Source organism: Ascidiella aspersa, chromosome 5 (assembly GCF_963924565.1).
Source record: "Ascidiella aspersa chromosome 5, kaAscAspe10.2, whole genome shotgun sequence".
In the NCBI taxonomy this organism is placed as follows: domain Eukaryota; kingdom Metazoa; phylum Chordata; class Ascidiacea; order Phlebobranchia; family Ascidiidae; genus Ascidiella; species Ascidiella aspersa.
In genome coordinates, this window is record NC_139451.1 from 31,753,258 (window position 1) to 31,766,003 (window position 12,746).

A 12,746-nucleotide genomic window follows, 5' to 3' on the forward strand; every position below is an offset into this window, starting at 1 on the left:
TTAATCAAAATATCGATTTTGTTTTCCTTATTACTATTTCTTCTAAAGTTAAAAAGTATTTGTGTAAGTCAATAACAATTAATAATGTTTCTAGTTCATAATTTGTTTTTAGAATGCCGATAATGTTAAGAAGCTCGAACTGTGTTCTTACTGGAAAAAACTCTGCCGAATTGGCGAAGATGAATGAATGTCCGTATGATCCAGGCGGTTACTTTGTGTGCAAAGGCGTTGAAAAGGTAAGTAAAAAAACCTTAAAATATTGCACTGTATTTTAGGTGTATTACACAGGTCTATAGAATTTTTTTATCAGGTTTTAATTTTTTCAACTGATTTTAACTAATTGTGGGTTCGTAAATCTGGATATGAACTCAGATTTGCTCATCACATCAGGTTTTTCAGTAATGAACGCTTTTAATTTTACAACCCAATATTATGGTTTGCATATGTGTTAAACAAACATGAAGTAGTCTATAGCAGTGTTTCTTAAACAGGTGAATGGATCACCCCAGGGTGAATGGATCACCCCAGGGTGAATGGATCACCCCAGGGTGAATGGATTTTTTGCAGGGGTGAACTAACCAAAAGGGGTGAATAAAAGTGAACCATTAGAAATGGATATTAGCTCTGCAGTGAATCGACTACTTAACTGGCGTTTTATTTTGTCTTTGCTTATTGTAATAGTAAAGTTGGTTTGCACTGAACGAATTAATACGCTTTACTAAGAAAAAAGAAGGGTGAACCGTCAGAAATTAATGATAGCTTGCGAAACAACCTAAGACCTTTTGTGCTGTTATATATAGACAAGATAGTTTTAAAACATATCATGAGATTAGGGTGAATGAAATCTATAGATAGATGCTAGGGGTGAACAAAACTAAAAAGTTTACGAAGCACTGCTCTATAGGCTTGTCATTTCTGTTATGGAGAATGAATACAACAAAGTTTAGCCACATAATAGCTAATTACATGATTATAATAAACCTTAAATAAACTATGCAAAGCAAGCCAACAGCTTCTAAAAAACACCAATCTCACAAATAACCATGGAAAAGCTCAAATCTGTGCATGCCTGGAAATAGAGCAGAACTTTTTTATAGATCTACAGCATTTTTATTTTTACCATAAAATAGAAGCTGCATTTGGTTTTGAACAGGATACATAGATTGGTTAGCTAATATGCCATTTAAAAAATAAGTATGCCCTACCACTAATTCCAAATTAGTTAGCGCGGAAGGTGGCAACTCGTTTTACTGGCATCAGGATATATCTTAATTTGGATTTATTTTTTGATCTTGCACATTAAAAAAGAAAAGCCTTTTTTGTGCATTGCGGGAATTTAAATTTAGCACATTCTGCAATCAGCGACCCCAAATTCTTCTAAATCAGTTTTGAAAGTCAAAACCGAAAATTTTATGTCGACCAGTGTTATACATCTTGCTGGTAGATAATACGCAAGTTCAGCCGTAGTCATCTGCAGTCATTTTATCTTGAATTCGGCTATAGCAGGAGTTTGTCAAACTCAAATTGCTCCGGGGGCCAATTACAACATCTAGATCAGTGCTCACCCCTAACATCTATTTCCAGATTTCATTCACCCTTATCTCATGATATGATAAAACTATCTTGTCTATATATAACAGCACAAAATGTCTTAGGTTGTTTCGCAAGCTATCATTAATTTCTGACGGTTCACCCTTATTTTTTCTTAGTAAAGCGTATTAATTCAAATCCTTTGTTTTAAATGGAAGACTAAAAAAGCCGTTGGAAAATCAGCATTTTTGGTTAAATCCAAATTAAATTAGAACTACAATCCAACCACAGCATTTCACATATTTGTTTAAAATTAGAATTAGCAGGATTTTGATCTAATTCATGAAATTACAAAACTAGAATTGTCCAGCCCTAGCATCTATCTCCAGATTTCATTCACCATTGTCTCAGGATATGATAAAACTATCTCGTCTATATATAACAGCACAATAGTACCTATGTTGTTTCGCAAGCCATCATCCATTTCTGACTGTTCACCCCTGCAAAAATTTTATTCACCCTGGGGTGAACCATTAACCTAATTAAGAAACACTGCACTTTTTCATTGGGATAAGTTTATCACTGAATTAAACAAGGCCTCCACCCACAGATATTGATGTTGCTGGCCACATTAGGCCTACTGGCCAGGGCTGGGGAGCCACCGTAAAATAGCATTAGCTCCGGCTCCAGCTCTGGAGCCATCAGGCAATTATTAAATGGCTCCGGCTCCAGCTCCGGAGTCGTAAAACTCAATCCTTTCGCTCCGGCTCCAGCTCCGGAGTAGTAAAACTCATATCCTTTGGCTCCGGCTCCAGCTCCGGAGCCATCAAACACACACCCATCGACTCCGGCTCCAGCTCCGGTGCCACCAGTCACTTTATTCAATGGCTAACTAACGTTGGAGATGGAACAAAATATAATTTCTTAGCTTTAGCACCACAAAAAGGATAAAAATGGCTCCGGCACCGACTCCAGCTCCACAAGAATAATAACAATGGCTCCGGCTCTGTCCCCAGAGAAAATGCTTAGCTCCGGGCTCCGGCTCCCCAGCCCTGCTGCTGGCTTTGGTTTAATTAAGCCAACCTGCACTAGATGCCTAAAATGGCCAATAAGCAAGAAAACACAGTAAATAGAAACCTGTACTAGATGCCTGAAAAAATATAGAACCCCAAAACAAGAAAACAAATAAATAAAATAGCACGATTCAATTAAAAGCAAAGGAATTCTCATTCCATTCCTCAAATAAAGCTGAAATTACATTCCTTAATATAAAGTCGATTCTTTTAATATAAAAAAAGTCAATTACACTCCAATTGTTACTTATCTTTTTAAAGTGTAAGTTATAAAGTTGGTCCAGTTTGTGGCATTTAAAACAAAATAAATAAATAAAATGTCCCTTAAGGTAAAACCATTTCCATTAGCATTAAAAAAATGTATTTATTTTTTTTTTAACTTCCCTTAATGCTGGTGTAGGCTTTTTTATGTGCAGGATATAACTAAAGGATTAACTGGTTTGAAAAAAAATGTTTTGTTGTTTTTATTTTGTGTATTTTTAGATCTATTTTTTTAATTTATTTTGTCCAAAGGTTATCCTGATCCAGGAGCAGCTATCGAAAAATCGCATGATCGTAGAGCGTGACCGCAAAAACCTCGCGTCGTGTTCCGTTCACAGCTCGACCCACGAAAAAAAGACAAGGGTCACAGTTCTGCAGAAGAAAGGCAACTTCTATATCCAACAGAATGCACTCAACGAAGATATGCCAATCTGCATTGTTTTTAAGGCAAGTTTGGTTTCTAAAAATTGATTTTTATTATCCAATTAACTGGTTAGGTTAAAGTACAAATATCTGGATATATCAGTTTTTTGGATCTTAGAAACATTAACCTTTTTAAATGGCATGTTATCGCCTCAACATGTTAACCGGTTAGGCTCAAATTCAAATATCCTGATATATACGTTATCCGTTTAAGGTTTATTCATTTGTAAGGCAGCAATGCAATACTTGACAATCTGCTGTGCATACCCTTTGTGAATATTGGCTACTGTTAATTTTGAGTAACCTCGTAGTGTAGCTTTACTTTCAGCTTTTAAAGAAAGACACATTAGTCACTTGGCAAATAGCGCTTAATTGACACCTAATTGTTTTTTGGGATGGTTATAAAATTGATCGCCTGAAAAAACACTGACACTGCACTACATGGCAACATTTGAAGCATGCACTATGAATGTCTCCCTAGCGACAGGCCTTTTAAACTTTTCCCTTGCGTTTAGACATTTAAGTGAAGAAATTATACCCGTTCAATTTGTTAACTTTAAACCCCTTAACCGATTGTACATAACAAACAACAAACTTGAATCTGCTTTGGATTCGAATCTAAGGACCTAATGTTCTACTTTGGACCTTCCAAATTGAGATATAATTTAGTACTTTGTGAACATCTTTGAGTTGGGCATTGGCATCTCCAAAAAACCATGACCAAGACAAGGGTTGTTTAACCTAGGCCATATTAAACCTGAACTGACAATTACGCATTTAGTCACAAAGAGTTCTCCAAACTTCCATTGGTGATAGTTCAACCTGGGGTAGACACCACGCCAGGCTAAAAGTTTTTTGCATTTACCTATATTATAGTTGAAATAGTCCAAAATATGAGAAATATCCTCTAATCCTTTTCATAAAGAAGGTGGCGGAGGATATTGTTTGGTGGGCCGGGTTTGTCTCGCAGGCTGTAGGTTGCCCACCCCTGACCTAGACCTTCATTGAAAAGTTATTTATTTTTGTGCTCTAGGCAATGGGCATAGAAAGTGAGCAGGCGATTATGCAACTGATCGGGACCGACGACAGTGTCATGTCACTCTTTGCACCATCTATCCAGGAATGTCAAAAACTAGAGGTAAGAAGATTTGTTTGTATTGTTACAATCTAACAGGTTTACTGAACCAGCTCTGTATTTAATGAAGTAGTCAGTTACTTACTAAAAAAAATTGATAAGGAAAAAAATGTTGGAGCCCAGGGCTCCCCAAACATTCGCGTAACGGCCAGAATTCTGAAAAGCCTCGGCCATTGCGGGCTGGATATAAAATTTTGCCGGGACTTTTCATTAACTTGATGTTTTTGTCGCTAAACAAAGGAAAGGTGAATGACTAATAGCTATGTGAAACAAAACTGTAGTTGAGTAAGTAACTCTTTAATTCAAACTTCAAATTTAGTAAACTGAAAGCCATCGCAGACTCACCGAATCTCTCGATCAACAAGCAGGGCTGCAAGCAGGGCAGGCTAGAAAAATAAGTAGCCTGTAGTGAGGTTCGAACTCACGACCTCGGTCATACCGGGAGCCTCAAATGGTTTTTGGTGTACTGATGTTACGTTAGCGGCATTCGTTCGTCAAACAGCAGCTTCAAAATGGCTAGATCACAGTTATTAAACACATATGTGTGTGTGTGTGTGTGTCTTTAAATTTAGTTTGAAGTTGCTGCCTGGTAGAATAAACTCTACAGGCGGTAGTTTGGTGACCTCTCATGTAGCCTACTGTGTTGCTGAACGCCTTTTCACCCATTTTGATATATTTACCCCAGATTTTCACCCAACTACAAGCCTCAAGATACATCGGCAGCAAGATCCGACGCCAGCGTGGTTCCTGGATGACGGTCAGACGTTCCAGGACGGATGAGGCGAGGGATTGGCTGGCCACGACACTCTTGGCCCACGTACCGGTCATCGAGTGGAACTACTACTCGAAGGTAGAAAATTACCAACAAATTTGGTTTAAAAAATTAAGTTCCTAAAAAACAGTGATGTTAGTGATGACTAGGGCCCGCAAAGGTCAATAAAGTTAATTTTTTTTAAGGAGCTCGTCTGTCCACGAGTCAAAGAATAAAGTTGTTTTTAGCACCTAGGGGACTGTTTCTAAGAAGTTTATAGGTTAAAATAAAGTTAAAATTTACAATAAAGTTAAAGTTTTTTAATAAAGTCAAAATTTGTCAAATTATTGCTTTTGACAAAGTTTTTGCGTTTCTTGAGAGTAGTTTTTGTAAAAATCGTCGTGGAAGCATTGTAAATAAGGAACTGCGAGACAATTAAACCATATTAACACATAAAAGCGGGAAATATGTAACAATGCCCACTTTGATCAGCACTAACTTTTATCGCAAATTGTCCATTTTTTTATTCATAGTTACGCATTTAAATAATTCTTATAAAACACTTCCTCTTCATAAACGTGGTCTTTTCGAAGATCATCATTTTGGATCTTAGGAATAGCCTACTGACATTTTGTAATACAAAAATGCCTTAAGCAGGCTAAATCTATCGCCAGAAAACACGACGCACTTTTTAAATCCATAAAACACTTTGACTTTTCGACAAAATATTACGTTTGGGTCCAAAATCGACAAAATGTTATGTTTGGGTAACTGGCATCAATTCAAGGAAGAACTGTAGCCTCTACAAATAAGAAATTTTGTTAGGTTAAAATAAAGTTAAAAATTTTTTTTTTAGGTTAAAATAAAAATGGCCCTAGTGATGACTGACTGAAAAACCAATTGTGAAAAAATGTTTTGTAAAAATTATGAACTTTTTTTTTAATTTTTGATATTGAAAGTAAAAAAACAACATGGTAGAGAACATTTTTAGTTAGCATCCTGTATTTTTTTTCTTACTCAAAAGTTTTCATTTGTTCTGTTAAATGTGAACATAAACTCACACAGGTTTGCCCTAAGATTTTTTGCCTACTTTCATTTGTGACTTGAAAACGTTGTTTAATATCAGGGATGGCCGACACTTAATGATCACATCAATTATTCTGTGCCTGCTTTGAAGGATTTTTGGCCTGTTCTTTATTACTGAACTATTCGATCAGGAGCCTTTACATAATATTTCAGGCGATGAAGTTAGTTAGCCACACATTACATAACTGATTACTCTTGTTAGCAGCCGGAGAAAACATTTGCTTGTTGTTTGGTGTGTATGTCAGGAGATAATAAGTACAAATAAGATTAAAAAAATAGCGAACTATTACCCTTCAAGTTTAACCAAACTAAAACGCTGAGCATATTTTTCGTTCTGCTACTACTGAACAAATCTATAAAACCAGACAACCAATGCTCTTTTGCAGCATAATAGCTGGAGCTTGTAGTTAGTAAGACATAGTAAGAATATCAAAGCCTATAAAAAGTGGATATCATTTTGAATATTTTGAATAACTCTTAACATAACGGATGGAGCTTATAGTTAGACATAATAAGAATATTAAAGCCCATATAGATGTAGGTGTCAATTTGTATGTTTTGAATAAATCTTTAGATGATTGCATGAGCTTATAGTTGGACATAATAAGAATATTAAAGCCCATACACAAGTAGGTGTCATTTTGTATGTTTTGAATAACTCTTCATTAATTTTCAACATAGTCTCAACGTTCAAAATGCACTTCTGTATATTCTTTGATATTCCTTATAATGCTCTTTGTCACAAAAGTAGCGCTTCAATGACAATCGGAATGTGTAAAATAAGAAGATACCTTCTTGCCCTTACACCTAAATATTGTCAATGGCTTTAAATGAAAACAAATATACTTTACACTTTCCGGTCTGGGTCAAATTCAGCCATTCATAAGTTCTAGTCTTTACTTTACCAGAGAAATATATTTCGACAAAATGTGGCATCATCAGTCTCTAGGAATAAAGCATAAAGCATCAGCTTTGGTGTTTTTGCCACGCAGGCGGACTAACTTACTATTATAGACATAGAACCATCTTTGACAATTAGAGATGGTTATGTGCCGGATTCTAAAAATAGGGCCCTGCAAGCAATATTCATGTAAAAACCACCAAAAACATTTCATAAACTTGGATAACCTTAGCAGCTCAAGTAGTGTGTGTAGTTATATCAGGTGTTGGTCAAATGTGCATTGCAACGTCTGTTCCTGTGTGCCAGGGGATAAAAGTACATTGCAATAAAACTGGAATTATTACAATTAATAATAAACAAGTTTGTTTTGCGACCCGGTGAACCATCAAAAATTAAAATCAACCCAAATTTTAATAACGCAACATTATTCAATTAAAACACTTCTTAGCTTTCACATATAACTGGTCTACAAGTTTAAGACTTTAACGAGTTGTAGCCTACTTTTAAACAGTTGGCCAAAACACTTGCAGTATTGTGACGTACATTGAAGTCCAAAGTAGACCATTAACTCTATATTACGTGACAATGCTGCAAATTACGGAACTGGCGAAGTTCTAAATTTGATGGACAAGCCTTCAACATCTTAAATTTTGCAATTGAGATAAAAAATTGTAGTATATGTGGCTGACTGGCAGGAAAGTTGACGCAGACCGGCGGTTGAGAACCACTGTACTAAAGCAGTACTCCGAAACCTTTTTTCACTTGTGGCACACCAACGAAATATATGAAAATCGAAAATAAACAACTTAAGTAAATATTCTAAGCAGCCCAGAGGAAACGGAGCGATTTATATTTAAAAGGTGCCAAAAATTTGACGTTTTACATTCTCTTAACTTTTGATTTTGCGGTTTTACTGTCTTCCTAAAATATCTTAAGCCGGAATGAGTCCTAAAAATACCACCCCCTCTTTTAATAGCATTTTCGAAAAATGAAACCTGACATTTGTGGTTTGATTTTGTTTTTTCCAATTTAAAGAAAAATCACAAAACGCCAAAAATATATTTACTATGATATTTCATGGTTATCAAGCCTATTGATAAAACTAACGCTAATGTAAAGTTTTAAAAAAAATTCTGTTGACTCATAGGTTTTTTGAGAGTTAAAAAAGTTACACTAAGATTATTGCAAGGCCGAAATGCCTGCCTTGATGTCCAATAAATTATCCTGTTAATTTTCCTAATGATTAAAAAATACCCTTAAAAAACGCAAGTAAAATCTTGTGCCGCGTCACACAGGTCGCGGAGCACTGAACTTAAGCATCAATTTTGGTGTTTTGCCTCACAGGCGGTCTACCTTGCCCTTATGGTGCGAAGAACAATCTTGACACAACTTGGAAGACTTGAGGTGGATGACCGAGATTACTATGGCAACAAGAGGATGGAACTGGCTGGAGGGGTAAGTGTGACCTTGGGGTTTTAGAGGTGATTTGGGTTAGCTGCAATATCATGCCTAAAACATCAACAGTGTTGTTTCATTTATATGTTTCAAGATATTTACTTGCATTATATTCTTTTTAGTATACAATGTAAAAAAAATCATTATAAAGTGTAAGAAAAGCAAATACGAACCCCTCGTAGTAATTCAGAATAAAAAAGAACTCCTGTGTTTATGAAATGCAGACTCCTAAAAATATTTTTTGTTTGCTTAGAACGGAAATCTTTTTTAATTTTAGGATATTGCGTCATAAATTACCGCCATAGACAAACTAGAGTTAAGAAAAAAAAGTGCTTTTTTCGTTGAACTAATGTGAAACTAAAATAATTTAGGTACACCAAGAAAAAAGGACAAAAGCGTATTTTTTCAATTAAACTCTTTTTGTTAAGCAAAATTAACTTGGCGAAAATCTAACCTAAAAACCTCTTGACTCACGAAATTTTAAAAGCGACTTCTCATAAACTGTACATTCTGTTGCAGCTCGATCAAACGAATTGGACTTTAAAATAGAGTTTAAATTCAAATGACCCAAAGCATATTTTTTTCAATTAAACTCTTTATTTCAAAAAATATTTAATTTGTAAAGTGTACCTTAAGGTTTAGTTTGGAATTCCTTTACCCCCTGACACTAGTCCACGTACCCCAAGGGGTCAACAGACCCAAGTTTAGGAATTAGACCAAAATCGACCCTAAATCCTCTGTTTTCGCGCCGCATTCGAAGGGACTTCCCCCTGAAACTGTACATTTTCCTGCAGCTGGTTTCGCTTCTGTTCGAGGATCTTTTCAAGCGGTTCAACTCTGAGCTTAAGAAGATTGCCGACCTTACGATTCCCAAACCTCGCGCTGCCCAGTTCGACATTGTGCGTCATATGCGACAAGATCTCATCACCTCGTCACTGATCAACGCCATTTCAACGGTAAGCTGGTTGTTGTGGTTTAAGGGTGATGTGGTTTTATGTTGGCGGAAACTACCATAAAGAGAAAGCGACTGTAATCGAAGGCTGGCCTCCAAACTATGGGTTGTGACCCATGTACCTTTTATGGGGTCGCCATCACTCACAGATTGCTGCGGTTTTAGTGGTTTTACTGAGTTTATTGGTTAAACTGAGTGATGTGATTTAAGGGAGATGTGGTTTTATGTTGGAGAAACCATAACTACCATAGAGATGAAGCGACTGAAATCTATAGGCTCCAAGCCAGTGGTCTCCAACCTATGGAGACCCCTAGGGTTGCCTAAACCTTTTATGGGGTCGCCATCACTCACCAATAGCTGCAGTTTTAGTGGTTACACACATTATGGCAGGTCCCATTAGTTGTTATTACAAGAAGAAAACTAACCATCGTTGACAAAACATTACAATTAGTTTTTTCTACGAATTGATTGCACAGTGTACACATGTGAATAACGTTTAGTTTATTGAAAAAAATTTCACTAAAGAACCACACCTAAGTGTAAAATTAAACATCACTTCTTGCAAACAGTGTTTATAGTTCGAACGTTGATTACGATTCCTACTTCAAACTACAAAATGTTGAAGAAGAATAGAAAAGTCTTTTCATATGTTAACTTGAAGTCCATGTGTTATTTTTAACTTTTCATTATGATGTGACCAACAGTGTCTTGGAATTGTGCATAATTTAATTTAATTTAGGCATTATTCTAACGCGTTTGTTATTTCAAGCAGTATACCGGAAACCAAACTGTAAAATCTGAGCTATTTTTTATTATTTCAGTTTCGTCATGTAGTTGTGGGTCGCGTGATAGCAGTACATCACTGTACTGTATTTTTTAAATTGTTTAATTTTCGCAAAAAACAACAACAAAAATTCTGACGGACAATAAAAAATCTAAACAAACGGAGGGAAAAGTTCGAACAAAAACAAAAAAATTCGATCGAAAAACAAAAAAAACATAACGAAACACACCAAAAAAATTTTGCTGTTTTTAAACTAAACTTCCCCCTTCCTCAAAGCTTTTCCGAGCGCCAATATTACCCCAAAATAATCCTCTTTTTATTACCCCTTACCCTCTCTTTCCAGGGCAACTGGGTGGTGAAGCGTTTCAAGATGGAACGAAAGGGCGTCACCCAAGTCCTCAGCCGCCTCTCGTACATCTCAGCACTTGGGATGATGACAAGAGTCAACTCACAGTTCGAGAAAACGCGCAAAGTTAGCGGACCCCGGTCCCTGCAACCCTCCCAGTGGGGAATGCTCTGCCCTTCAGACACCCCTGAGGGTGAAGCTTGCGGTGGGTAATTTAATTTTACTTCCCCGAATTTACCTGTAACTTTAAAATGCAATTTTTTGTACTTTTTGCTTTCACCGCATGATTTTGTTACTTTACCTCCGTTGTTTTTATGGTTGGGGACACCACTGTTTTCCTTTTTCGTTTTAAATGACTTGTTTTCAAATGCCTTGACTTAATTTGACTTCAGTATTGTGGGTAAATGACTTCAATTAGTTCTTTTCAATAAATTACTTGGGTTAAGTTGTTTTCATTAGGCAAATTTTTTAAATCTGGTTATTTATCTTAATTTTTGCACTTAATACCACTTGTTTACTATATGTTTCATTTTTGTTACAGTTGATTTATTGTTTATATTTAGACAGCTTTACCGATTTTAATAGGTTAACATTTTGTTGTTTTTTTGACAAGAACTTGACTTGGGGTTGACTTGCTGTAATTGTGGCTTGGAAGCTTATTGACGCAATAACTTCCTACGAATTTTTATGTCAATTATATTTTCCTTCGTTGTGTAGAGTTCATGTTTGTTGTTCCACTTCAATATATTGTGACATTACACAGAATTGCATAACGAAGAATTACATAAGGAAATTTTAGTATAGTGAATCTCTATCTGGTTGCTAACGTGATATATTATTGCAGGTTTGGTGAAGAACCTTGCTTTGATGACACACATCACTGTAGATGTGGAGGAAGAACCAACCAGGAGGCTGCTCTTTAATCTCGGAGTTGAGGATGTTTACATGCTTTCAGGTAAATGTATTTTAAAAACTTGATACCGAGAAGTAAGTGTATTTTAAAAACTTGATACTGAGAAGTAAGTATATTTTAAAACTGGATACTGAGAAGTAAGTGTGTTTTAAAACTGGATACTGAGAAGTAAGTGTATTTTAAAACTGGATAATGAGAAGTAAGTGTGTTTAAAAACTTGAATACCGAGATTTAATTGTATTTGAAAAGAGGTTCTTTAAAATCACTTAACCTCAACAAAACCCACAGCGAAACTAAACACGTTTTATCAGCTTTACTTTACTAATAATATCCTTCAAGCGAAGCAAGGTAATTGTTGGGATTTTTCATTTTCGCGGCGTCTATATGCTCTTAGGTTAGTGTACGAGGATTCTACGCCCCAACTATATTTTAGCCAACCATGCTTTCCGAAATATATATTTTTTCTGTTTTTTTTATTATACTTCCAAGTTAAAAGCCAAATAACCAGTATGAGCATGTTCCAAACTACCCTTTTTTTGTGGCGTTAATCTGTTTTTTGTTTGTTTCGGACTCCCGCCTCAACACCTAAAAACATTCATGTTCACTAAATAAAATATTTGGTTAAAATATTAAAAAACAAATTACATGTATTACAAAAAAATTTTAGACGTAACATTGTACAAAGACCTGCACCCCAACTATAACTTACAAAAACTTTTTATTTAGTCGTAATCTGTTTTTTTTTCTTTGAATATGTTTTATTCGAAAAACTTTTTTGGGATCTTATTATTTAAAGTTAAAAACTTAATGTAGAGAAATAATTCTTTTTTGCTCAATGCGTCTGTACGGAGTATTACCGGATCTTGAAATAGCCTTTTTCCTTTGTTTTAAATAAATTTCCTTTGTTTTAAATAAAACAAATAATTAACAAAACGCAAAAAAAAATAGGTATGAATATTATAACACTACAAAAATATAAAAGCGAAAACGAAAAAATGACAATACAAAATAATAATAACAAACAAAGAGTGAAACACACGCAAAACAAAAAACACCGAAACATAACAAAAAAAAACATGGTTGATAACCCTATTTGTCTTAAAGGAATCTGGGAATGAACAAAACCTTTTTGTGCG

At 35.4% G+C, this 12,746-nt stretch overlaps 1 protein-coding gene across 1 annotated transcript in view; it reads left to right on the top strand.

Moving 5' to 3' along the window:
* Positions 1-12,746, top strand: part of LOC146146357 (DNA-directed RNA polymerase III subunit RPC2-like) — a 29,989-nt gene that overhangs the window by 2,878 nt on the left and 14,365 nt on the right. Inside the window, exons 4-11 of the mRNA XM_083390409.1 lie at positions 113-236; positions 3,117-3,311; positions 4,321-4,425; positions 5,108-5,272; positions 8,505-8,615; positions 9,410-9,571; positions 10,695-10,902; positions 11,542-11,652. Of these exons, the coding sequence (XP_083246535.1) occupies positions 113-236; positions 3,117-3,311; positions 4,321-4,425; positions 5,108-5,272; positions 8,505-8,615; positions 9,410-9,571; positions 10,695-10,902; positions 11,542-11,652 (1,181 nt within the window). The remainder of the gene's footprint in view (positions 1-112; positions 237-3,116; positions 3,312-4,320; positions 4,426-5,107; positions 5,273-8,504; positions 8,616-9,409; positions 9,572-10,694; positions 10,903-11,541; positions 11,653-12,746) is intronic.